The sequence below is a fragment of the Anarrhichthys ocellatus genome, unplaced genomic scaffold, assembly GCF_004355925.1.
Source record: "Anarrhichthys ocellatus isolate YVR2014 unplaced genomic scaffold, GSC_Weel_1.0 scaffold44, whole genome shotgun sequence".
Classification (NCBI taxonomy): domain Eukaryota; kingdom Metazoa; phylum Chordata; class Actinopteri; order Perciformes; family Anarhichadidae; genus Anarrhichthys; species Anarrhichthys ocellatus.
The window spans coordinates 1,687,774-1,715,531 of record NW_022280074.1 but is presented as its reverse complement, the minus strand read 5'-3'; the positions used below and the strand labels follow the sequence as shown (position 1 = coordinate 1,715,531).

Sequence of the window (27,758 nt, the reverse complement as noted above, 5' to 3'; positions counted from 1 at the left end):
AAATCTCAGGCCTCAGTTCACATGTCTTCATCCATGTCAGTAAGTGTGAATGTCCTGCTGTAAGCTGCCATGATTCATAAACTTCTGCCAATGTACAGTAATTATTCATGTCAAGTAACACCGACTGTGTGTGGGTGGGAGCGAATCGAGTCATGTTTCTGCAAGCAAGCCGTCTGATTTTCACAAATGGGAAAATGTGTTTTTGCGCAAAGGGAAGACAACATGAGGCAACATGTTAGTCCTCCAGGCTGTTGTCTACTGTAATGCAGTGAGTGTAGTGTACTGACAGACTTGTACCGTGTTGCCGAATCAAGGCAACCATAAACTGTCAAGTTTAGACAGGAAGTTCAACGATTTGCCTTCAAAATAAAGTTTATTTTCAATGGAAAAATCTAATGAGAATTTTTTTAAACAAGAAAGACAAACAATATCAAAAACTAAATGCCGTGTTTCCACAATACATTTGCCTCGATCATTTTCCTTTAAACGCCGTTTGTATAGCATGTATTGATTATTAATTCACATCAATGAAGGCAAGAACTGACAAAACAAAATCAAATATAATCATACCTAGTTATAAGAGATGAGTACAATCCGTTTCTACAGGATGCATATTACTTGATTTTCGTGGGTTTTGTCGCAGCATGTTAGCCAGCCGTTTGTGTCCAACAGTAGTTTACTTGGGTTACTCCCACGCGGCTAACGCGTAATGGACATTATTTTGAAAACCTCTGGCGGAAATAAGCTGTAGGGTAAGTTGTCTTGTCTCGTGCTTTGAGCAGTGTTTAGCTTTACCTTCTGAACAAGTGACAGATTTACAAGTGGAGGGAGGAGAACTTTTTTTTTTCCAAGCTTCGCCGTCTCCTCTTCATTATGGAGGCTCGGGCACATTTCTACCGCGAGGAAATCAACAGCACGGTGTGGGAGGTCCCGGAGAAATACACACGGCTTAAACAAATAGGGACCGGGGCGTACGGCTCGGTGTGGTGAGTGTCGTTTACCTTACTCCGTATGTGTGTCGTAGTTGGGACTGGACTGTGCACGAGAACTGTTTTAGTCTGAGCCCAGCATTCATGTGCGTTAGCCTCACAGGCTGCATGCAGCCTGTGTTGGGCCCGGGTGGTAAATATCGTGTAGTGTAACGTTACACCGACACTGTCAACACGACAGCGTTTGTAACGTTATAACGTTATAACACCTGACACTTTGTAGCGCATCCTAGCTGCGCGTGTTAACAGCGCAGCGACTACATCGCGCGTGACACGTACCTTTCAAACTTATGTGCATTTGTCTGTTCAATAACAGTTGCAATTTTAGGACGTCAATATTAAAGATGGCCACTTTCATTTCTTCATGCAGTTACATACAAGGTACAGGAATACACTGTGGGAGAAACGGATGACACGCATGTTGCCTAACACCTATGCACATCCATGTGTACGTATATATACATTGTGTGTTGTTTATTTACATGTAGTAAAATACATAGCACAGAAATTCAATTAAACGTTAGGCTTACACATGAATACAGGTTAGGCGTCAAGCCATTAGGGAAAAGCAGATGTTTCCAATGCCCAGCATCACTTAACCTTATTGATTTACAGGTACCATATTATTTATCCAGTGTTTAGTGTTCATGTCAACTAATGCTGCAGTTTGGTGATACACTATATTTGTGATTTTATCTATATTGTGATTTATTAGTGATCTATAGCGATAGACACAAGGCTGCTGTCAAGTTCCATACAAGATTATAAAAAGACAATTGGATTCATAATCTACACTCTGGGCCGTTGCTAGAATTCTTTAACTTAAATACTGGTTATGAATGAGTCCAAGTTCCCCCAGCAGCCGCCACTGACCTGAGACATTTTTGACCAGCCGCCATTCAAACTCAAAAATGTCCAGAAATGTAATCTCCCTACATTATACGTAGTTCAACTCGTTGGTTCGAAGCCTGCACTTCCACCATCATAGTGGACTTTGGTTGTCAAAGCTGCAGATATTGTGCCAGTTACTGTTACCAGGGTTTTAAGCATCAGTGTGGGTGTGATGATCTGTGAAAGCTTAAAATGTCTGAACTTTAAAAGAAGCACCATCTGATGAACTTGGATCAAGTCACCACCATTATCTGTAATTTTGCCAAATTGCACGTCTCTCATAAATTGTCTAGTGGCAATTGCAAACACGGGAAAAGAACAGATTATTCAACAGAAATATAGCCGTTTCATAACTGCTGTACGTGTAAGATGTACTGTATTTACGTCGGATGCTTGTCTGGCATGGATCAGCTGCTGCGTGTTAATTTAACATTAATATCCTACATTAGTGCGTCGGCGTTGTCCAGAGCACTATGCACAAGTGTTGTGTGTAATGTGTGTTGGTGGATGTGGCTCCAAATAGCCTAACAAGCCTGTCCTCCTACGATTTGGTGCCCTGCAGATCACTGCAGACATACTGTGCACATCACCAGTTGCCAAACATTTACATATTCATTCTCAATAAACCACAGACCCCCCACACTGTTTGAGAATCCAGACCACCATCTCAGAACGTCTCTGCCATTACAGGAATTAATTTGCCTCCTTTGCGAGAGTGAAACCTCAAAATAGACCGTCCTGTCACTTTCTCGCTGCTCCTCTGACTTCAAAAGAGTGAAATCATAGTGATGCTAGAAGGCGCACGCAGACTCAGAGTGCAAAGCTAATGACTTGTTTTTCCATTATTCATCACAGCTCAGCAATAAATGAGAAGACTAAAGAAAAAGTGGCCATCAAGAAGCTCCACAGGCCCTTCCAGTCAGAGATCTTCGCTAAGAGGGCCTACAGAGAGCTCCGACTGCTCAAACACATGAAGCATGAAAACGTGAGAAGATTAAACCTGACACTGCTCTTTTTTCCTTTAAAAGAATGTAGATTTGACTTGTGTTAGTTTTTTTTTGGCCTTTCAAGTGGCAATCCTTAAGATTTCAGCCCTTCGTTTTAAGTTTTAAGTTTATTTGCATAAGCCCTGTGATAGCCTGTGTCGACCTGTCCGGGGTGTAACCTGTGTGTGTGTGTGTGTGTGTGTGTGTGTGTGTGTGTGTGTGTGTGTGTGTGTTTTTGTTTGTCTGTGTGTGTGTGTGTGTTCTCTCAAGTGCATGAGTGTGTGCTTGTGTTTGTAAGGGGTATATTGGTTTATACACCTTGTGACAACCCGGGGGACGTGGAGGCAAGATTCACAATAAAACAGGGGACTCAGAGGCAGTTGGTATGAAAGAAAAGTGTCCTTTAATAAAGAGGTTGGGGTAAAGGGGATGGGGTCATATCCTAACTAAAGATTCCTCCCGTTTGGGGTCTTTGGCCTTTGGTCGTCAGCCAAGGCAGTTCCACTGTCCTGTGTGGGTCGAGCAGAGAGAGAGATATATATGAGTCTTTTTGATTACCTCCTATTCGGCGCCGCTTGTCTCCAGTGGTACAGGAGATCCTCCTGGTCTACTCCCCAGCCTGTCTGCCGCTTAGGAGCCAGGCGAGCTCATGCCTGCTCTGATTACCTGATAGTCTGCAGGTGTGTCTAATGCCATGTGCTTAGTGGCTGCAGAACTTGAACCTGAGAGAACGCTCCCTCTATCACCTCCCCCAAACTGAGCTTGGGGATCTGTCCCCCTGTGCTGGATCTGCATGTCTTTTTTCCCTGGTTTGCCACAACCTCCTAAACAATAGTAATGTTACGTGTTGCTATGCGTGAAAAAGATATAAATATAATGTAAAAAATAACACATGTATACATGGACAACAATACATGGGGAAAGCAGATAGATTAATATGTTGTGATTGTGATTAGAGTGTGAGATTGCCACTTTAAATAGCATTAGCATTAGCATATCCTGGAAATACTTGAGCTCCTCACGTCTGCTCCCGCATCTCTGTATTCGTCACCTCTCTTTTTCATTCCAACCAGGTGATAGGACTTCTCGATGTGTTTTCATCTGCCTTAAGCCTCGATGACATCCAGGACTTGTGAGTATTCTTCGCCATGTTAGCAGAGCCCTCAGGCAGAGACGGCAATGCCTCTTTTCGTGATAGATATGGGCTTTGGACATGTGGAGATGTATGAAGCAAAAGACAGAATACTTTTAGATTGATTTATTTAAAAGACTAAGTTTAGTGTGCTGGTAAAATCAATACATTTAACTTCGACTTTTGCCAGAGCAAATTAGGAGGATACTGCAAAGAGGAAGAGTATATTGAAGGTTGTATGAACGTAAGTGTTAGGTAAACATACACAAGCATCCTAAGCTCCTTGATCAAAGTGTAAAAAGGCCTGGATTACAACATTAACAGGGTGTAGAAAATACCAGCACACAGCAAAGGTAAAGCTTTTTCTGAAGCATTCTTTGTGATCTGGTCTGAATAAAGCTTGTGTAGTGTTTGGTCTGTTAAATATAGGGAATCATACTGTCCATCTCTTGCCCCTCTCCCTCTCTTTTGCTCAGCTACCTGGTGATGCCTTACATGTTTACTGACCTGTCGAAGGTGCGAGGTCACCTCACAGAAGACAAAGTCCAGTTTCTCGTCTACCAGATGCTCTGTGGACTCAGGGTGAGCCGACCTTTTTCAGAAACGCACAATGTTATCGTGACGCATCACGAGAAGATTAGTCAAACATTTTTGTGACTCATCAAAACCTCACTGAATGCGTTCCAAAGTTATCATGCAGCACAGTCATGCCAGATTTATACTGTATTTTAACATATGCTACAATAAGTTCAGAGAATTGTCTGCACTTACACTTATACATACAATGAAGGACGCAGTGGAGAGTCAACCTTTTTGTATCTTAAATGGGTCAATATAACACAAATATACACAATTATAGAATAGAGAGGTACTAAAAACTATTTGAAAACAGACAAAGTAATGCACTATGATAAGCTATATAGTGTATACTATATATATATAGTATGATATACATTATACTATATTCAACTATACTAAACATTTGTCAGGTTAACAAATAGTGCAAACTAATAAAACTATCATGTAAACAGGCATATTAAAGAGACACAAAATACCATATATACTGTACATGCCATATACCATGCATTTTGGATGTTGCTGCAATAACAGCGTCTGCTTCCTGCTCCGTCTCTCCCTTTCTGCAGTACATTCACAAGGCTGGAATCATCCACAGGGTAAGCACAGGTCACATGTCAATGTAGATATTTAAGATTAGGTATTAAAAACAAATCCTGAGAAACGGTTTTGGTCTATGATAAAGGCTAGTATTAAGAAATTGTAATGCATGCAGTGATTTGTGTTGTACTTTATCTTTTACGCACCATTTCCTGTGCTAAAGATATCCATGGGAATGTTGATTTATTTCGTCATTGTTATTGAGTCAGATCGAACCCTGCCCCAACAGGTAGGATGAGTTGACTCTCTGATGTATTACTGCAAGTCTAGAGATGTTCGGCCACACCCGACTTCACTAGTGCCAAGTGTGTGTGTGTGTGTGTGTGTGTGTGTGTGTGTGTGTGTGTGTGTGTGTGTGTGTGTGTGTGTGTGTGTGTGTGTGTGTGTTGTCTAGGGAAAGTAGGGTTAGATCAATACAGCACTTACATATGCGGTAGATATAAGTGGCTTCTTAATACTTGTACGTCCAAACGCTAAAATGGTCTTTTAAATTCTTGGTGTTGTCCGAAGACAAAGTACTAATTTTCTAGTTTTCCTTGCAGGGAAGTAGTAGATTTACAAGTAGAAACACACTAATGTTCACTCTGTTATGAAGATTTGTTTTGATATATGTTTTGATCATAACATATTTATTGATTATGCTTATTATTACCAAAGGCATTAGTGTGTTGTGGATGAGCTGCGAACATGTGTTTGAGCTCAGCGAACTGTGCGTTTAGAAAATATGATCATGCACATGATTCAGTCAGTGTTAGCCTGCTAGTACTCTTGTAATTCCTGCACAGTCAAGGTGTTATCAACACTCACTATCAGTGCCACACTTATCACACATTATGTCACGGTATTTTATGAGTGACTCTGCAGAAATGCTGCAGTGAGTGTTATGATCAGCTTACAGTTGAGTCTCACCGTTTGAATCCCTGTTTAAAATCCTACGGTATTCAGGCATTGAGCCATTTTAAACTACAGGAACTACGAGCACTAAAGGCTCCTCCCGGTCCCAGTTTTGATGCTACGCAGTACAAGCAAGTTAATTTGCCGTTAAACACGATGTGCAATAAGTATCCTCCACTCAGCTCATTTTCTTTTTACAGGATCTTAAGCCTGGAAACTTGGCTGTAAACCAAGACTGTGAACTGAAGGTTTGTACTTCCAAGCATTACACTGGAGAACATGGCTAACCTGAAATGATGAATAATTGGATTCAGCAGTTACAAAGTGATCAAATAGTAGATTAGAAAAATAGACAGATGATTCTGATACTAATGTCAAGAAACATGTTTTAAGATATTGCTATTGATGCATGATCTTAAACATTGGAACCAATATGGCCAATATCAGTCTATATGTTCTTTAAAGCTGCAGTTGGTAACTCTCATGAAAACAACTTTTTTTTTCGTATTTGCTGAAACTATCACAATATCCTGACAAGAGTACATGAGACAAATAAGCCTAGTTTGCTTGGTTTTGGCTCGACTGTTTCCAACATGGCAGTCGGGTCACCAACTATCTCCTTTTACAGCTAAAAGTTACAGTAAAATATGTTTCTAAAAAAATTTGAGGCCAAAAATAGGCAAAAATAGGCCAAAAATGAACGTGCTGTAGCAGAATGTTGATTCTCATTGGATCAGCGCTGCTCAGTTTGACAGTGTGATGAGAACTCACAAAGCAGTGATCGACTCCTCGGCTCTGATTGGTTGTTTTCTTTCGGGCGTGGTAGAATCTTGCAAATGCCATTAGGAGAACTAAAGGGTGGCAGAGGACCCTGATTCTTTCACAGATCATCTGTCTCATGTACTACTGTCAGGAAATAATGACAGTTTGAACAAATTTGATAAGATGATGATTTTTTTTTTTACACACATTTGAACGTGCATATGAAAAACCTTATCAAACAACAAGTTAGCTTTACAGATGTCTGTCATGTACGGGCTTCATGTTCCAGATTGTGATTCCTTTTCTTTGCTGCCGATGCAGATCCTGGACTTCGGGCTGGCTCGCAGTACTGATGCTGAGATGACGGGCTACGTGGTGACCCGTTGGTACCGGGCACCTGAGGTCATTCTGAACTGGATGCACTACACCCAGACTGGCAAGACAAGCGCTGTTGTTACAACTTCTTACCTCTGTCCTTGCTGTTGTCTTAGTATTGAGTTGGCCTGTCGGTGCTGTAGCTGTTCAAACATCTCCAGTTACAGGGGTTTCTTTCTTTAGCGGTGGCTTGTATGGTACTTTATGGGTCAGCAGTTTTTTATAATCCTGCCGTTGGTGCGTGAAATGCATTTGAAGTTTCATTGGTTTCATGTTGACTGAATCTTATTTTATTTATTTTTTCTTTAATCTGTTAGCAGTTGACAGAGATGGGTCTGACAGCAGCCTGATAGTGCTGAGACTCCGTGACAGAGCAGTCACTGCAATCAAACTGACTTTCCCAGGATTTATGCTTCTTTAGGGGATGGTGCTTTTTTCATTTTGTAAACAGCAGCTACAGAATAGGTTGTAGCACAGGAGGCAACTCTGGTGCAGGTTTACACCCTCCGTGGGATTGTATCACTCACCAAGTATTCTCCAATATAAACAGCACAATAGATTCTGCTCCAAGGACAAGGAACTTTGCTCTGGCATATAAATGCCAACTTCCTCATTTGCACTGTACTGAGCTTAAGTTAAAACACTGTGACATGTTTTCTGCTTGGGTTCTCACTCGTGTTTTTTGTCCTTCTTTTATTCTAGTGGACATCTGGTCTGTGGGCTGTATCATGGCAGAAATGATCAACGGAAAAACCCTTTTCAAAGGGAGAGATTGTATCCTTTCACCAGCCTTGTGTGTTCACTGGACTTGTTTTAGTGTACATAAATGTAAATGTACTGAATGATTCCTAAATGGCATCACATCAAGCTTTAATATCTCTTCATTAATGTAATAATAAATGCCATTCAAGCCAGTTCCATGATGGGCACTATAAATCAGGTGCAGAATGGAACACAAAAGGCAATCACAGTATACAGTATTACATGCAGCAAAAACACGGTTTCTCAGGCAGCATCCAATGCAGCTACTTCTGCACTATATTACATAATTTTTCTGCATGTTTTAGATTGACTTTTTATGTCCTTTTTCGCACTCCAGGCACTTTAATGATTTATAGCATCGACTAGCAAATACAGCTGTCACTTGTGGCTTTCAGTTCCCTTTATTATTCAGTTTTATGGACCTGCATGGAAACCCTACTTTCTACTGCTTCTAAGTGGAACTTGCCTTCCCAAGTAAAAAAAAAAACAATCCTTGATTGTTACCTTTACCAGACATGGACCAGCTGACTCAGATCATGAAAGTGACTGGAGTACCTGGAGCAGAGTTCACACAGAAGCTGGACAGCCAAGAGGTAGGACAAACTATAGTGTGTGTATGTCATAAATATATATATATGTATATCATTAAACTACAGTAACTGGGATCCAAGATTTTTCCTTTCACTAAGCTTTACCAGTAGTTGGAGTAAAAATGTATACTTTGTCCTGAGGGTGGCACCAGAGGAAAAGTCAGGGCTTCAACAAAAGCATGTAGCAGGAAGGAGTGATGGGAAATAAAATGATTTAAAGACATGGAAATAAATCATAGAAATATTCATTTTATCAAAGTTATTTTCCTATTCAGTAATGTTTTTGTTTTATATATAAAAAACAGAAACAATGACTGAATTATAAATGATGTTGTCTATTAGTATCACACTATAATAACACATAAGGAATGCTATGAAATTTGCACCAATCTCAAACTGTATCGCTAACCTAGACTTAAGTTCAGTGCTCCTGTCAGTTTCATTTATTGCATTTTAGCAACGTGCAGAGCATAGAATGATATTGGTACAGAATATATTTAAACTTTAGCAGAAGAAGATGCTTGAGTGATTCATTGAATTTTACAGAAACACCTGTATCATTTGCAGACTGAAGCAGTTGATTTGTCATTTACACAATCAATTGGATCATTTTGAAGAATATAATTTAGTTTATTGTAAGCTATGTCTGTCTGTCTGTCTGTGTGTCTGTCTGTAGGCAGAGGAAATACATGTAATTTGAATCATTTCTAGTCCATGAGCAGAGAGGAAAATTAAATAGATACAGTATGAGCTGATGCTTTGATTTGCATTATATCTGGTCAAATTTAGTTGTTGATGCTTAATTTAATTTCTCTTGTGTCTTTGAACACAGGCCAAAAACTATATCAAGACCCTTCCTCGCTATCCCAGGAAAGACTTCTCAACGTTGTTCCCCAGAGCCAGTGCAAAGGGTGAGTTAAGCAACAGCCTTTTTCTTGAGCTCGACCGGTCCACAGATTTAGATTTTTACCTTTTTATCAAACTTCAGACACATTTAGTACAAGTACAGTCTTTTATTAATGTCCACAGTACTGGTCCACCACAGCAGCAATCGTTTGTTGTTGAAGTAATCATTTTTCCTTTGCTTATAATGTTCATCTTGCTACTTTCCTTTTCTGAATTAACACTGCAGTGACTTATTTTGCACCCTGTTCATGAAAGCTTCAAGTAGATTAACAACAGGAGAAATTCTCAAAGTAGTACATTTTATGTATCCGGCAATAGCAGAAATTTGTTTTGTAACTTTTGGAAACAGCAAAATAGGCACAAAACAAATAGTACTTTGGACTACACATAATTCAATCTTCTGCTTCTGAAACACTCGCAGCAACCATCCATATGGCTAATGTCAGTAAAAGTGTTTTAAACATTGAACATTGTACAATTTGATGTTTTTATGTTTGATCAAATCGTTGCTTTATTTTGTTCCACTGACTGTTTGCAGGTATTGACTTGCTGGAGAAGATGCTGGTTCTGGACGGAGACGAGAGACCCACAGCTGAGCTAGCTCTGGAGCACCCATATTTCGACAGCCTCAGGGACACAGAGGACTTACCTGAGCCTGCATCGTACGATGACAGCCATGACAACGCCACATTGACCCTGGATGAGTGGAAGCGTAAGCAAAAAACAATGAGCCATAATATAATCAATGTTCAGGTTTGAGTAGTGTATATATACACGTCTTGTGTGTGTGTACCTGTCATTTACAGATCTCACAGAAACTATATGTCATAGTACCAGTTCTGGTCTCATTTTACAACTTTTTTTTAGAATAGATACTTTCTAAAAACAATTCCTGTGTTATATGAGAACGATAGAAACAGAAGTAATAAGGTTGTCTCATAGTGGAAATAGTAAACATTGGAACTGTATTATTATCATGCTTTTGAAATGGTTAAAGTGGACTTTTCTTCAAGTGTTTACCATGTTGGCCATATAGAATGATTTATAACTCCACAAACATCCTGCTGCAGGGCTTCTGTTAATGTGGTAATTAATAATTAATGTTATAAAGTAATACACCTTTAATGGCTTTCTGTTTAAATTAGTATTGGAGTTGTGGACATGCAGCACAAGCGGAAAACAAATGTTTTTCCCCTTTTGCCCACAGGGTTATGCTTTAGAGAGGTGGGAAGCTTTGTGCCGTTCCCACGGCGGGACTCTAAGAGGAAACACACCCTGACTATTTCTCCGTGACCTGATCAATATCTTGTAACTACTGATGCCCCAACCTACCCCAGCATATTGCCAATGGTGCCCTTGTATATTCCAACCATGGATTCACTCTGTTTATTTTATCATGGATAGTGAAGAATGATTATATCAAAACTGACACACCTTTTGTTTTGTGCAATTGTTCCCTAAGTGTGGATTTCTCTTCATGATACACATTCCCTATCAGTATATTGTCTTGCAAATGTATTGTGAGTGAATGTCACAGAGTTTACTGTAGAATTTACTGTAATGTGGCTTTTCAATTAAATAATAAGACAAGATGTGTACAAAGTTCTGTTTTTATAGCAAATATTACATGTTGCTGCCCAAGAAAGACAGGCCTAACTGATAGTCAAGTATAATCTCTTGTCATGAAAACCAATGCAGTGTTGAGGTGAAAATGTCATCTTTATGTTATCAAATTAAAATGATCATCAGGGGGAAAAGTTTAGGATTTGCCAATGAATGCCCTGAAAACCCCTGACCAACAAAGACCCCAACTGATTGATTTATTCATGTCTCTGCTTGTATGACTTTGTGGTTCCATACTTCACAACTTTAAAGTCTGATATGCTGTGTATATCATAAATTCTTTTTTGCACCAAATTGTATGCCCAACTCTTGTGGATCTTTCCAGAATGTAGCAGCCTTTGAATATGTACTTGACTGGGCTGGTACATTTAGAGGCTGCTGTAAGGTTGTGCTGTTTAATTTATTGTGTCATCTATTTGCACTTGCTACCCACCATGACACTAATTTCAAACATGTTATACCATAAAATAGAATACTGGTCTGACACACTCTTGAGTAGGCGAGGGTGTGCATGTGTGTAAATTGAAAGAATAAACAGTTTTCATGAGCATGCATGTGTGCGCACATGTTTATTGCAGAACAGGTGTGAAATTTCCACTCCACATGTAGTTCAGAGTTATAGTTTGCTGATTTTGATTGAAAATTACACATTTAGAATGCATAAAGCTGTACTAAGAGTTATCATTGGCCCTGTTGAGTCGCTTGCGCGCGAAAATCATGACGTGGTGACGTCAAAGGGGCGGGCTAAACGTATCAAACTGCTGCTATCAAGGTAACGTTAGCTCACAGGCTACCATGAAAGCGGAAGTGAGCTAATTTGTCGTCAAAATAAAATAACATTTAATGATATAAATATATGTAGAATGACAACTAATTTTGCACAGCTATATGATCAATCAAAACTGAAAGTCAAGCTTCCCATTCCAATCCATTATTCTAAGTAAGTTCTTGAAGAATACCCCAGGAGAAAATAAACACTGAAAATGATATGCCCTATGTTTGGAATGGATCAAACATCTCAAGAAAATGTGTTACAACAGGAAATGGTGATAGAGGGGGAACATACGATTTAATTCAGAGTCTTATTAATTGTGACACATTGAAACACTGCCCTAATAAGGAGTTTATTTTGAAACATGTATCCGGAAGTTCTATGTTTTTACTCGGGCTAGTATCGATTTAGCACATACTCAGGACTCCAAACTGCTAGCATTTCTCCTTCTCACAACATTTAGTCGATAATGAGATGTTTCTCATATTATTAATGCAAATATATCACCTGTGTTCTCAGTAAACCTTTGGGTGTGACTGCTTGCCCTCCAACCGCCTTGTTGTGAAGAAACGGAAGCGGTATAAAATAGCGAAATATACCGGTTGTGCCAGAAAACTGTAGCTTGCTGGTAGCAGTTAGCTTCGAGAGTACAGCAAGTGAGGCGGCTGGCTGGGCAACCATTACTGTAGAAGCGGCTTCAGACCGCCGGCTGTCGAGCTACCTGTGTCAGTCAGTTGCCATAATAGGTAAGATGCCTTAAGTTTGCTACGTACTATTTCTTTATTATAGAGTGGCTCAGAACTCTTTATTTATTTTGAAGATGGCAACCTGTTCCGCTCATTGTCAACGTTAAAATACAACAGCTGAAGTTAGTTCTGCCTATCTTTTAAAGTTAGCAGGTTAGCTCGTGATATCTGTAACGTTAACTAATGCTACTTCTCTCTGTACTTTTATGTCAAGATACGAGCATTGTTACAATGCTGTGCCTTTCTCATCCCGTTTGACAAGATTAAGAGATAAAGCACCGCTATAGCATTCATTTACAGAACTGTAATTTAAATTGTATCCGAAGAAGAGCTTTTAGTTGTGTTTAAAACTGTAAATATGGCTGACATTTTACTCCCGAAATAATGACTCTGATCTGGTATCCTTAAAGCTGATTGGTTCTCGGGTGGATCAGTCAAGCCTTCCTGAACGCTGATTGGATGTGCCCTTTGTGTCGTTATTCGGCTGTGGTTGAGTCTAGCACTGATAGTAGCTAGTTGCCAACAGTGAGATAAAGTCGAGAATCATTTTTCTTTTCTTGCCGTGTATCTATTGACAGTGAGGAGTGACCCTCATTTTGTGTCCGTTAGCTGTCAATACGTTGGTGTACGCATTTACCTAATTACACTGAGTAAATTATAGTTTTGCGAGTTGAGGTGTGTGAAGGAATGTTAACACTACAGGTGATAGTTACCATAGTCATGCCGAATAACACTGCATTTAAATGCAACGCACAGATAGGGATGCTTTGACTGAGCATTTTAAGCCTATTCAGACCCTAGTGTCATTGCATTGTTACAGCAAAAGCATTCGATTTAGCTTAGTCCTGTAAATCTATAATGATCCCAAGAAGAAGTGAGGCTTGTCCAATACATCTAGCTAGATAAGAATAGGAGATTAATACACAATCAAGATAACAGAAGCAAACGATAACAACAAAATACTACAGCAAGAGTGGAATTATGGCATAACATTTCACTGTAGCACCACCAAATTTGTATATTTATTATTATTTACAGTCTACAACACCATTTTCTCTTATTTTATTTCCTATTATACCAACAGGAGGTAAAGTGTGACTGGTGGCTTATGAGGAAGCCACGTCGAAAAGGCCAGGTGGCCGCAGGAGATGGAACTGATGTCAGGAAGTCCAATGGGACAGTTGGCAGGCGTGGGACAGTTGGCGGGCGTGGGGGGGCCCGGCAGCGATCCCCATCCCCTTACAGTCTCAAAGCATCTCCAACCAGAGAAACCCTGTCTTACTCCCAGGCCCAGAAGGTGGTAGAGGTGGAACTAGATGGTAGGCTTCATCGCATTTCTATTCTAGAACCCTTGGAGGTTATTACTGAAGATGAGATGATGGCTCAGGACATTATTGAGTGTAACAGCAACAAGGAGAACAGTGAGCAGTCATCACCTCCCACCAGCAGTGCTCAAACTGTCCGCAAACCCATCACGCCCCGGGGCCGCAGGAAAGACTCCAAATGCCCTCCTGTCAAGTCGCCACCACCTTCCAAGAACCGCTGCCCCAATTCTCATCCCCCATCCCCTGAAAAGTTTAACGAATCACACCATCAGCACATGACCCTCCCTGAACCTAAGTTTCATGTGTTAGAAACCTTCACGCCAGTCGAAGCACCTCCTCTGCCCGCGGGATATTACCGTTACATTGAGCGGTTAGCTGAGGAGCAGGAAGCTGAGGCAGAATATGACATGGACGATGAAGACACCGCCTGGCTGGAGATGGTCAATGCTGGCCGGACGTCAGAGGGTTACTCAGCTGTCACACCAGACAACTTTGAGTTGCTGGTAGACCGGCTGGAGGAGGAGGCGTACCGGGAAGCCCGCAGCCGGGCACCCTCTCAAAGTGCTATTGACGACGATGCCTTCTGCTGCGTGTGCCTGGATGATGAGTGCCTCAACAGCAATGTCATCCTTTTCTGTGACTCCTGCAACCTGGCCGTCCACCAGGAGTGTTATGGTGTACCATACATCCCTGAGGGCCAATGGCTGTGCCGCTGCTGCCTTCAATCCCCTCAGAAACCTGTTGACTGTGTTCTATGTCCGAACCGTGGAGGCGCTTTCAAACAAACGAGTGACGGCCGCTGGGCACATGTCGTGTGTGCCATTTGGATCCCTGAGGTCTGCTTTGCCAACACAGTGTTTCTGGAACCAGTGGAAGGGGTCAGTAACATCCCCACGGCACGCTGGAAATTGACTTGCTACCTGTGCAAGCAGAAGGGCCGTGGCGCATCAATTCAGTGCCACAAGGCCAACTGTTACACTGCGTTTCACGTCACATGTGCTCAGCGTGCAGGCCTGTTTATGAAGATTGATCCTGTGCGAGAGACAAACGTTAATGGGACTACATTCTCTGTGAAAAAGACAGCATTCTGTGAGGCCCATTCACCACCAGGACAAGAGGCCGTCTCAGATGAGGAGAGTGAAGGGAGAGTGGTGGGCAGCCGAGGGAGGGCCAGCAGAGGACGGAGTGCCTACACAGAGGGCCCTATAACACCGAAAAAAGGCAGGAAGTCTGAAGATGGTGCCAAGCTGGGTAAAAAGAAAGGGAAGAGGGGCTCCGAGTCAACAGAACAACACACGGCTTCACCGCAAGTAATAGTGGCTCAGATACCCACAAGCAGGTTAGATTTTATTTTGTTTTGAATATAACAAAATGCTGTGCATCTGTTGTTGAACCAAACGATTTTTGACCAATTTAAGTAAGTGTACAGTTACAAGTAACAGTCTTCTTGTGGAAATGTCTGGACCAATGTTGGTTATGTTGACACTAAGACCAACCTGCATCTATCTCTGTTGTACAGGCTGAATATCATCTGTAAAGGAATCGTCTTTCAGAGAAAGAAACCGTTCATGCATAGGCTGCATTATTACTGGTTACTGAAGCGGCAGTCAAGGAGCGGTGTGCCGCTGGTCCGGCGTCTGATCTCTAGCATCCAAACCCAAAGGATTACTGAACAGATCATGGTAGGAAACCTTTCTACGGTCTTGGCTCTCTGACTATTTTTGTTCTCTGATGATAGCATTTTTTGTGACGTTATTTAGCCATTGTCCTCCCAAACAATTTCTAAAATGAATTGATTGCCTTTAGATACATCCGATAAAGTGTTAATACAATACCTCTCAAAAAATGTGTTGTTCTTTGTAGCCTGAGGTGGATGAGAAGGCTTCTGCTGCAAGAGAAGCTCTGAGATATTGGCAGAAGCTGCGGCATGATCTTGAGAAAGCTAGGCTGTTGGTGGAGCTCATCCGCAAGAGAGAGAAACTCAAACGAGAACAGGTAATGTACACGGGAGGAATCTCACAGGCTCAAAAAGGTGGCGACTTACTGTATTTCATTTTCATGCTTTTAACTTCATCCTTTACCCTTTTGATCTTATGAAGGGTACAGAATACTGTGATTATTTTCGTTGTTGTTAATTTAATAGTTGACAATTAATCGATTTAATGTTTGCAGTTCTACAGAATGCAGTATTTCAAATCTGAACTTTTGAGGATCCAAAGTACATAAATTATGGGTGTTTCAAATTGTAAGGCGTTCACCAATGTAGTCTGAAGATCTGAGATGTTTGAATGGTCACACTTTTCTCTTCCCTTTAGCCTCTTGGAAGTCTGCAAAAACTTTCCTTTGAAATTTGTATGGCTGCAACTTCCACGTATGGTGACATCACATGCATATCCTCTGCAGGTCAAAGTTCACCAGGAAGCTCTGGAGATGCAGTTGACCCCAATGTTGGTGCTGCTCCGCTCCACTCTGGACCAACTACAGGAGAAGGACACAGCCCAGATCTTTACAGAGCCAGTCAACATCAAGGAGGTGAGACACTCACTGTTCCAACCCCAGTTGCCAGAGACCAGATGTATGCAAACTGGTTCTATGGAGTTAAGCTGGAGGGCCTGTTGGCACCGGAAGTGTTTTTTCCCATTTTCCAATTTATTTAAATGATATGCTCAGTGTTACTTGAGTCAAACTTGGGAATCTCCCAATGTAAAGACCCTATAGGTAGCTGTTGTTATCACCAGTTATTGTTTATTTCACTGTATTTTCTGAGAAATCTGGTTTTGTCCGACGACTCTAAATACTAAAATACCCATGAGCCTCGGCTGCTGTTGCTGTGGAGAAGAAGCCAGTCAGAGGCTCAAATCAGGGGTGTAGCAAAATTCAGAGCACAACATCATTGCAATTATGAAGAAAACAGGGCTTCATAGTTGAAATATGTTTCCCCAACAGCATAATCTTTAGGTCCTGCCTGCTGTGAGAGGTGCACATGACAGATTTTAGAGCGAGGTGATGTGATATTTCTTGCCAAAATGCACCTTGGGAAGCGTAGTTAACCTGCCCCCAAAGTTTCTATGTACACAGGCTTATACTTTTTACTTTTTTATCAAAAAAAACTGATCTTTTCTTATATAGATTGTAATCCTTTGTATTGATAATTTAACTGAAAGAGGTTCATGCCCATCAAAGCTGGCAAAGTGTCTGTGGGGAGAGAAATTAATTGGATTTCTACTTGCGGAACCAGAGCAACCGAAACAGCACCTCCTCTATGTATAATTTATAATCTGTCCAGTTTTGTTACTCTTTTACTAATTTGTATTTTATTTGCCTATATGTGTCCCTTCTCCTCATGAACTTTTAGAGTTATGTTTTCTTGTCCTCAGGTCCCCGACTACCTGGAGTTCATCAGCCAGCCCATGGACTTCTCCACGATGCGCGCTAAGCTGGAGAGTCATGCCTACCGCTCCGTGGCTGACCTGGACACCGACTTCAACCTGATGGTGTCCAACTGCCTCCTCTACAACAGCAAGGACACCGTCTTCCACCGATTAGCGCTGCGCCTTAGAGACTTGGGGGGAGCCGTGCTGCGCCATGCACAGCGCCAAGCCACCAACACCGGCCTGGACCTGAACACTGGCATGCATCTCTCCGAGTCGCCGCAGAAACGAGCCTTTTACAGCTGCACCTGGGAGGACGGTAAGTCACCCTGTGGTACTCGACAGGAAATGTGAACACACGCACACCTGTTTTACTCTAGATAGGGGTCTGTGTGTATCCCTCTTATATGATTTAGAAGCATGGTAAATGATTCAGTACAATCAAGAAACTTTTTGTAAATATTTTGTTATGATTCTATTTCAACGATAATACATTAATGCACTGCAACTCAAAGGTGGTTCAATGGGACTGAAATAGATATGTGCTATTTTTTGTTTGTTGAACATGAATTAAAGTGTGAGTTGTGACTGCGAATACCTGAATAGAAATTATTACTATTTCAGCTCTTTTTGTTTGAAAGGAATTACCATTTGTATATCAATTACTCCTCACCCTGTTACTGTGATTTTGTGACGAAAACTTAGTTTTTCCTGCCTCCACGGTGAATAGAGAATAAGAAAAGAATTGAAGCATTCATTAAACAGCAAAACTATATCAAAACATCCGTTTACAAATGCTCTCACAGCTCTTGCAGTTTAATCCAAGTCTCATTTATCACATGCATCTTCGTTAAAGCCTTGTAAATCATTCGGGATTCGTCCGGACTCACACGGAAGAGTAGCTTTTCTGCGCACGTGTGAGACTGTTTATGCTCATTTTAAATAGTAAAGTTTTTGCAAAGCTGCATTTGGGAAGTAGTGAGAATATTACTGGATAAATGAGACTTTGACTATTCTGCTCGAGTTGTGTGAGAGTTTGTAAACGGATGTTTTGATATAGTTTTGCCGTTGTTAAACAGCCCCATTTATTTCAATTCATCACAACTTTTTTTTTTTTTTTTACGTTTTTTGATTATTCGTTCACCATGGAGGCATTGGAGAAAAATAGAGTTTTCTTCAAGAACATGACTGGTCATTTTGTGGGTAAGGTTTTCCTTTACGTGCTAAATGAGAACCAAATGCCCCCTCTCTAAAAATGTTTACAGTTTGTGTATAAATATGGGCTGTGGGTGCTTTTTTCACTGAAACCAACTGAGAATATGTATAATAATATGAAATGTTCTTCATGTTCTGTTTCTGCAAATAGCATGAACGTCAGCGACAATGCTTGACAGCAGAATAGTGTGGTCACCAGTAAACAGGGTGGTTGCATGTCTTATTTAGTATATGTTGAGATTTCAGGCTGTTCTGTGTGTAGTGGAGTCTGACATTTTCTTCTGGGAAGTGATGGATTTGAATAAGGTGTGAGATTTGGCAGGAGAGGGATGGCTAATATATATTTAACTGGGTCATCATTTTTGAGAACTATTTATAAAAAAGAAGAAGAAGAATTTGTTTTGGTTTTGTTTGTTCTACATCAATGTAGGTGTTTCTCTGACTCTTGTATCTACTATTGCAGGAGAATTCAATTAAAATTCACGAGGTCCATTTAGAGAGTATTTCCTCAAGCAAAGGTCCAGAACATCACAATAATGTCTCACTTGCGCAATGATTTATTCCAATATATTGAAGTAGCCAACAGTTGTATTAATGTCTATATGTAGTCAACAACTGAATAATATCTCAACAATATTTATTGTCAGTTTTTAAGTATTGAACTGGATGAAATATAATACATACATACTCTAATAATAAATAAATGATCTTCTCTCATTTCAAGTAAAATAAGGAATGGATTAAAAAATGTGCATCTTAAAATAAAGTACTTCATTTAAGAAAGATTAACTGAACTGAATTGTCCTGCAGCTTTAAATTCAGTTCATTCAGTGAAGTCATGTCACCCAAAAAAGCCACAATATTATATTTTCATCATCTTCTAAAAAGAGAAATTGTATTTGAGATTAATACAAAGGGAAGAATTAACAGATACGAGTCCGTCTATTCATGGTTAAAGACTCTGGTCCCTCTGGTCTCGCTATCCACATTCCTCTTTTTAGAGAACGTCACGTGAAATAACTTCTCTGTCCTCGCGTAACACTCATTTTATGACGGAAAGTTGATCAGAATACACATATTTGATTAGTAGAGTAGCATCACGTGAGAATATTTATAACGCATGTAATTGGTCGGTGTGTTTCCTGGCCGCTGAACGCGTACCGTAAAGGCTATAAAAGCTGCACCGGTTACTATTGAAGCGCTCCGTCAAAAATAAAATCGGTTTTTTTTTGGTCCAGGGTCCGGATACAACGTCGTCTGGGTCCGGATCCGGACTGCGGTCCGCCTATTAGTGACCCCTGTACTATTGTGTTGCTAGTTTAACACCATGTAGATGTAACTCTGTTGCTGTCTGTGGACGGTGTGCATGACAAACTGAAGTGATGAAAGTAAAGCTCTGGCAGTTGTGAGTTGGTTCATGATCAATTAATTTGACTGGCCTTTGTGGAAAAAATCGACAGCACTATGTTCTGCTCTCTTTTCTTGAGAGCAGAGGCAGGATCTAATTTCTCGTTCGCAAGAGCATTTACTCTTGGGCTGTTGCTCGTCAACTAATCTGTTCAATTAAATATCAGTATTAAATTCATGTTTGTTGTACTTTCGTGAAACATTAGCCTAACCCCTTCTTGTTGTGTCCAGTTGACAGTGTGCTGGATCCAGACAACCGGCTTCATATGACGGTGGAGGAACAGCTGAAGGAGCTGTTGGAGAAGATGGACTTTGTCTCCTCCATGCGATGCAGCGGCGCCCGGACTCGACGGATCCGCCTGCTTCGTCGCGAGATCAACAACATCCGCTACAGGCAGGGCCAACACCACCGCTTCAGCCTTCATAATGGACATCTGAAGGAAGACGACGATGATGAGGAGGAGGAGGAGGAGGAGGAGGAGGATGACGACAAAGATGCCAAGGCAGACAACGGACTGTCGCCTTCGGACAAAGGTGGGTGATGAGAAGCGCTGACATTTCAACAGTATGAAATTGCCAATGCATAAACCTTTTAAAAGCCTCTATTTTCTATGAGACCAGTTGTGAACATGAGCTAACGGAACATTGTCCTCAGGTAATTGAGCCAGGGTCCCCCCCACGCACCAACCCCAACCACCCCACTGTCTCCAGTCTAGTAAGTAGGGGCCCACAGAGTCTCGTTAGCCATGGCTGCCTCACAACTCCTCTCTCCCAGTGCACTCTATGTCTGCACCTCTTCTGTACATCACTCTCATGGACTCACCACTCTCCATTGGCCACGTACAGTCATGCCATGTCATCCCACTTCTGACTCCAGGCTAGTCCAGTCAAACAGTCTCTTGCTACTGTAGAGGTGCGCAGCACAATACCTGCGATTTGTGTCAGTTGAGTCTTAAAATGCTGCCATGTTATCATGTTGCTGGTGTACAGTTGTGAGAGGAAAGTTATTTATTCACTCGTCTAGATAAGGTCCTCCATATCTGTAGAATACCTCAACTCCCTTTGAGCAGGTTAAAGTGTAACCCATTCTGAAGTGACACCATATTCCAGTGTGAATACTACACCACCACATCACACGACATACTAAATGGACATCCGTTTGAAATGCACGCTGAGTGAAATTGAATTGAATTTTTCTCCTCTTCCAGATGACCTTAAATCCACTTCGCCCCCGACACTGGAACCGACTGGGCCAGCCCCTCCTCCACGACGCGGGGACGCACCTCTGGAACCTCCCACCCTGCGGCCAATCACAGGGGAGCGCCAGTCCCCCAGCTGGCCCTGCAAACGCCTAAAGATGGACGGTGACCTCTCAGACCTCGCCACAGCGAACACGAATTGCACTAAACCACAGGAGCGGCAGGTGTCGCCGCCCCCCATTTTGCACAGCGAAGGACCGACGGTGACCAACGGCCTGCCGGAGCTCAGCACTCCTCCGCGGCCCACCACCGGAGTCGGACGACGAACCTCTGTATTATTCAAAAAGGCAAAAAATGGCGCTAAGCTGTTCAGAGAGAGAGACAATCCTTTGCTGAACGGAAAGGAGCAGCAGGACCACAATTCAAGCAACACCCCGACAGTGCCCAACTCCACAGCCAGTACCCCATCCTCAACACCTGTGTCCACTCCATCGAAGACCCCACAGAAAAGCCCCGGACCCCCCACCCTCAATGAACAATGGACCCCCAGTCGGTACATGTGCTCAGATAGTGAGCTGGAGAAGACACCAAATCATACACTGGAAAGTGGTGAGAGGCTTTATGTAGTTACTTGCATTAGTTTAGGATCCTCTACCCAGAGCTACTTAGAACTGACTACCTGTGGCACTGAAGACCTTCATTCGGATGTGTCCACATAGGGAATTGTTAGAATGTGCTGTACTTCTCATCCCTCTCCTTCAAGAGATGAAAGAGCAGTCTTCAATTTGTCTTTATTCATTTTCTTCTGAGATTTCTCTCACTTGCTTTCAGGACTGACCAACGGCTTCAACAAGCACAAAGACGGTGGGTCTGACTCCGAGTACAGCCCTTGTCCAGTCCTGCACAAAGAAATGTAAGACATGGTGCATCCGTTGTCGGTGGTTGTTTGATTATGGTAATGATTGACAATTCATTGACAATGACATTGTCTTACAGTAGCTCGCCACCCAAAAGAAGCCTTGGGAAACCAGCTCTTTCCAAAGTTCCCTTTCTGGAGATAGTCAATGGAGACTCTGATTATACTGGTATGCTTTTTTCTTGTTTGTTTTGTTAAAAATGTCTAAGTTCACATGAATTTAAATAGCAGTCGTACCATTGTTATCCTCTTTTCTCTCTCTTCTCCCCACAAATGTCTCTTAAGCATCAGACACTCTAACCTCATTGGAAATGCGTGTATGTCCCATTCGTTTTCTTCTTATTCATAAAATCATTTCACCGTCTGCTGCTGTTTTGCAGGCAACGGCAGCCTAAGGACTGAGGCTGGGAAGGAGCTGGAGTCCCTAGATCTGGTGTGGGCGAAGTGTCGGGGATATCCCTCCTATCCTGCTCTGGTAGTCCCTTATTCTTCTAAATGTTTATGAAGCACCATCTAATAAATACGGAGTTTCCTAAGACCGCAGACCAGCTGTGTGAGAGTGCGGTGCTAGAAACAGACCTAAATTTCCAGCGAGACTTGACTGTGTGTTGGTTTCAGATCATCGACCCAGAGATGCCCGAGGAGGGCATGCTGCACAACGGGGTGCCCATCCCTGTCCCACCCAAAGAGGTCCTCTGTCTGGGGGAGCAGAGGCAGGAGGAGACCAATGAGAGGCTCTACCTGGTGCTCTTCTTTGACAACAAGCGGACATGGTGAGGGACAAACTGACACGCTCAAATGTACCTGATATCCACCATGAGGTCAGACTGCATTTCAGCTGGGTGAAATGTCCAGTCAAGGAGGATCACAATGATTAGAATTAAATAAAATGAGTGTAGTTTTATATATTGTAATTGATGCAAACAGGTCTAAAGCAGTGAAAGTGGTCATCTGTGTTTTTGGTACTGCAGGCAGTGGCTCCCACGGGACAAAGTGACAGCCCTGGGTGTCGACGACACAGCGGACAAGCTGCGCATAATGGAGGGTCGCAAGTCCAGCATCCGCAAGTCTGTGCAGGTGGCGTACGACCGCGCCATGATCCACCAGAGCCGAGTCAGCCACAGCCACGGCTTTGTCGCCTCCAACTACCTGTAGAGGGCAGCGGTGAGCCCTGTGTGAGCCCTGTGCGCGCCCACAGTCAGCCACTATGCATTTCTGTTTGGTTCCTAAAGCAGCAGGTGTGGTCCTACTGCGAGTTGTTAATTTGTATTCACGCTGTGGTCTAAAGAGAGGCTTCTGCACAGCACGGAGTCCTGGACTGTAGTTCGTTACCAAACCACTAGTGTCTGAAACACAGAGCGGGGCTGTTTGTTTGCCTTTGTGTCGTCATGGAGCTCTGGATGTGAATGAAGTTACCTTGAGGTCCCACGGTGCTGCGGTCGGTAAGCGTTAAATCCCTGTTCAGGGGTGTATCGAGGTATCTGCTTCCTCCACCTGGATGTGTTGAAGCCGTGTGTCTGGATCAAATGTAAAAGAATTTCCCTCCGTTTCGTTTAATGCTACTGCCAAGGAATCAAATTGTCAGAAAAGAGATTTGTCCTATTTATATGAAACGCAGAAGACAAATGAATGGATCACTGCCATCTTTTATACAATAGCTTTTTACATTTTAATCTTTTACAAAGACACTTGTATATTATAAAGGCACACTTTGTGTACATATGTTTTATCTATTTTTAATTTAATGTTGCTGTTTTTAAAATGCGTATTTCAATCAACCCACAAGGGGCAAAGCGAGGCTGTGTGTATCTGTGGAGACGAAATGATTCCTGACTTGCTGCAGTGCGTGTGTGTGCGTGTGCGCGCGCATTCAGAGCATACAACACAATGAGCCAATTGTTCTTTATATTTGAATTCTCTTTTTGATACAGAGAAATACTTTATTTATGGGATATATAAATACAGTTATATTGGTTAAAGTTGAGAATTAAATCTTATTTAAAACAAATGGAGTGAAGTTTAAAAAGACATGCGGCCAACATTTTAACATAAGTTCACATTTGGTTTGGTGGTGATTTTACTGAAGACCAGCCGCCATCATTCACTGTTGACCCCCAGAATATTTTATTTATTGTCGAGAGCCCCATTTTATCAAATGGAAAAATACACCTTTATAAGCTTGTAATACCTGCATATTTTACCTGCTCACCAAATATTGTCAAAACAAATATTTCCACATTTTGGGAAATCAATGCTCTATTAAAAGACTTTTGGGATACTTGACTGCAGTTTTGTTTTTTTCTTTTCACAACCAAAGATGAGAACAGCCATTGTGCAGTGTTATTTAATCACGATCACTTGGAAGATATTTAAATGCTTTACAAGCAACGATTCAGAACGTTAGCTCAAAAATGAAAGTGATGTCGCAGGTTTTCAGTCAGAAAATTCTCTTTTTCCGCTGATGAACTCCAGCTAGCACAGTCTGTGTTTTATTTACAACGTTCAGCGTGGTGAATAGTACTGTTAGCTGTTTAGTCATAGAAAAGACCTAAAAATATATTTTGGCCAAACAAACGGCAGCAATCCACAAACACATTTCAGTCCCATCACAAGCTAAAATCCAATAATGGCTGCAGAACTGAAGTTAACCGAGAAAATGGTGGAAGACTGGTGTGTGAGACCGAACAGTCCAACACAGTCTGATCTAAATCAGATAAAAAACACTTTGTATGCAAACATACAGTATACGTGTCGCATGAGTGAAGTTGTCAGACTGCATTTTAAGTGAAGTCAGACCCTTTGACACAAACTAAGTGAATCATTAAGGTGTCATTTGACTATTAAAACATGCTGCAGAGCTCCAGGTGGGTTTATACTGATCATTCACAGATGCATAGAGGTTGTGCATGTCTTTTCTTGACAGCTGATTGGCTTATTCTAGACCAAGCGTACAGATTCATAACTCGCCAAATCAGTCACAGAAGACGCCCTTTAAAAAAAAATAAAAATAAAAAAAAAACAATGCGATTTATTAACATGAAAACAGGAAAATACAAAATCCTCGGTTGAAAGGCAGCAAGACGAGCAGTCCCAACACCAGAGGCCTCCATCTTCGACTGCTGGCACAGGAGTTTTAAGCAGTCCAGTCCCATGCGCAGTGCACCTTGTTCAACACAAACCTGCAGAGCTGCAAGGACAACACACGCAGCAGTAACTTATAAGATTACTTTTTTATGTTTCCACAACTACAGGCATGTAGTTACCCAAGAACAAGAAAGTAAAGATAGCGCTTAAAATGCTGTGTGATTAATCACAGCGAGAACATAATTATAATCTACAATATTGCCTGATAACAAAGTCTATCTAATTTACCGTCCAGTTTGGCTTTCAGTGTTCAATAGATCTGTTCTGTTATGAGACACTGCCCAATTTGGTGCATTACAATAACTTTTGCAGAGACGGGTTGTGTAAGGTTTACAACTTGTAGCTGTACTGAATGTTAAAACTGAAGAATAAAAAATATATTTGACAAATAGAAAACATTGAGTTTTACACTGTTTAAGAAAATATACTGGATATGAATATTGCTGGCGAACTAAACTACTGGATCACTACAATCGTGGACAACAGAAGAGCCTGAAAAAGGCCCTCAGTCATCTGCCAATCGAGGAGGAGCACCTGCTGAGGGGAGTTGGACGATAACTGTGCAGGTAAGACAACTTTTAGATTTATTTTAGCATTTTTCTGTTTGATACATCCCCTTAAATCCTTAAATGTGTTCTCAGTTTAGAAACCAGTGGAAATCTTTTTGTAGCCATCGCCTGACATACCTTTCAATAATCTTTTCTCTGAGTTGCTTGGAGTGTTTTGTCTTCATGTTGCAATTGTAGCAGGAATACTGATGAACCAGAGACTGGACCTCCCAGACACAGGTGTGTTTATACTACAATCACTTGACACACATCAACTGCACTCAGGTGATCTCCATTTCACTAATTGTGACACTGCTGGCATCAACTAGCTGGACCTCTGTTGAATTAGGGTTGTCACTTTAAAGGGGGTGAATATTTATGCAAACACTTATTTTACACTATATATTTTTAATTAATTTACATTAGTTTGTAAAAATCTGTTTTCATTTTGACATGAAAGAAGCTTTTGTCAACAAAAGCCAATTTATTCTGACCATGATTTCATGTATAAAAGCAATAAAAGGGGAAAACATGCAAGGGGGGTGAATACTTTTTATAGGCATTGTAGGTCTGAATCATGCAAACCGGTCTAAAGCAGTGAAAGTGGTTATCTTCAATCTCTATCTTTAGTACTCTAGGCAGTGGCTTCCACATGACAAGGTGACACCCTTGAGTGCAACCGACTCAGCGGACAAGCTGCGCATAATGGGAGGTCGCATAAGGCCGCCAGTCCAGCATCCGTAAGTCTGTCCAGGTGGAGTACAACAGCGCCATGATCCACCAGTGCCGAGTCAGCCGCAATCACTGCTTTGTCGTGTCCAACTACCTGTAGAGGGCAATGGTGGGGTGTGTGTGTGTGTGCATACACTCACCGTCCACTTTATTAGGTACACCTTGCTAGTACGGGGGTTGGACCCCCTTTTGCCTTCAGAACTGCCTTAATTCTTCGTAGCATAGATTCAACAAAGTGTTGAGATTTTGGTCCATATTGAGGTGATGGCATCACGCAGTTGCTGCAGATTTGTCAGTTGCACATCCATGATGAGAATCTCCCGTTCCACCACATCCCAAAGGTGCTCTATTGGATTGAGATGTGGTGACTGTGGAGGCCATTGGAGTACAATGAACTCATTGTCATGTTCAAAACACAGTTTGAGATGATTTGAGCTTTGTGACATGGTGCACTATCCTGCTGGAAGTATAGCCATCAGAAGATGGATACACTGTGGTCATAAAAGGATGGACATGGTCAGCAACAATACTCAGTGGCGTTTAAACGATGCTCAATTGGTACTAAGGGGCCCAAAGTGTGCAAATATCCCCCCCACCATTACACCACCACCACCAGCCTGAACCGTTGATACAAGGCAGCATGGATCCATGCTTTCATATTGTTTACGCCAAATTCTGACCCGACCATCTGAATGTCGCAGCTGAAATCGAGACTCATCAGACCAGGTTTTTCCAATCTTCTAGTGTCCAATTTTGGTGAGACTGTGCGAATTGTAGCCTCAGTTTCCTGTTCTTAGCTGACACGAGTGGCACCCGGTGTGGTCTTCTGCTGCTGTAGCCTGTCTGCTTCAAGGCTCCACGTGTTGTGCGTTCAGAGACGGTGTTCTGCATACCTTGGTTGTAACGAGTGGTTATTTGAGTTACTGTTGCCTTTCTATCATCTCCAACCACTCGGCCCATTCTCCTCTGACCTCTGACATCGACGAGGCATTTTCATCCACACAACTGCCGCTCACTGGATATTTTCTCTTTTTCGGACCGTTCTCTGTAAACCCTAGAGATGGTTGTGTATGAATTTCCCAGTAGATCAGCAGTTTTTGAAATACTCAGACCAGCCCCCACCAACAACCATGCCACGTTCAAAGTCACTTCAATCCCCTTTCTTCCCCATTCTGATGCTCGGTTTGAACTTCAGCAAGTTCTCTTCACCACGTCTAGATGTCTAGATGCATTGAGTTGCTGCCATGTGATTGGCTGATTAGCTATTTGTGTTAACAAGCAAATTGAACAGGTGTGC

The 27,758-nt window shown here is 41.9% G+C and overlaps 2 protein-coding genes across 2 annotated transcripts; both read left to right on the top strand.

The window, feature by feature from the left end:
* Positions 1–750: 750 nt before the first annotated feature.
* Positions 751–11,751, top strand: mapk13 (mitogen-activated protein kinase 13). The gene is made up of 12 exons (XM_031868858.1): positions 751–986; positions 2,736–2,865; positions 3,940–3,998; positions 4,475–4,580; positions 5,144–5,173; positions 6,269–6,316; positions 7,152–7,266; positions 7,908–7,979; positions 8,481–8,560; positions 9,390–9,468; positions 10,002–10,175; positions 10,671–11,751. The coding sequence occupies exons 1-12, from the start codon at positions 874–876 to the stop codon at positions 10,754–10,756; spliced, it is 1,092 nt and encodes a 363-aa protein (XP_031724718.1). The 5' UTR covers positions 751–873; the 3' UTR covers positions 10,757–11,751.
* A 513-nt stretch (positions 11,752–12,264) lies between these two features.
* On the top strand, positions 12,265–24,318 carry brpf3b (bromodomain and PHD finger containing, 3b). The gene is made up of 13 exons (XM_031868869.1): positions 12,265–12,604; positions 13,689–15,268; positions 15,449–15,611; positions 15,793–15,924; positions 16,333–16,461; positions 17,307–17,619; positions 20,154–20,456; positions 21,131–21,730; positions 21,953–22,034; positions 22,118–22,206; positions 22,418–22,512; positions 22,656–22,810; positions 23,009–24,318. The coding sequence occupies exons 2-13, from the start codon at positions 13,713–13,715 to the stop codon at positions 23,190–23,192; spliced, it is 3,801 nt and encodes a 1,266-aa protein (XP_031724729.1). The 5' UTR covers positions 12,265–12,604; positions 13,689–13,712; the 3' UTR covers positions 23,193–24,318.
* Positions 24,319–27,758: the final 3,440 nt, after the last annotated feature.

Coding starts and splice junctions, on each gene's coding strand:
- mapk13 (XM_031868858.1), top strand. CDS start 874: ATGGAGGCTCGGGCACATTTCTACCGCGAGGAAATCAACAGCACGGTG. Junction 3,999..4,474: donor CTCGATGACATCCAGGACTT/GTGAGTATTCTT, acceptor TCTTTTGCTCAG/CTACCTGGTGATGCCTTACA. Junction 10,176..10,670: donor GACCCTGGATGAGTGGAAGC/GTAAGCAAAAAA, acceptor TTTTGCCCACAG/GGTTATGCTTTAGAGAGGTG.
- brpf3b (XM_031868869.1), top strand. CDS start 13,713: ATGAGGAAGCCACGTCGAAAAGGCCAGGTGGCCGCAGGAGATGGAACT. Junction 17,620..20,153: donor CAGCTGCACCTGGGAGGACG/GTAAGTCACCCT, acceptor TGTTGTGTCCAG/TTGACAGTGTGCTGGATCCA. Junction 22,811..23,008: donor TTTGACAACAAGCGGACATG/GTGAGGGACAAA, acceptor TTGGTACTGCAG/GCAGTGGCTCCCACGGGACA.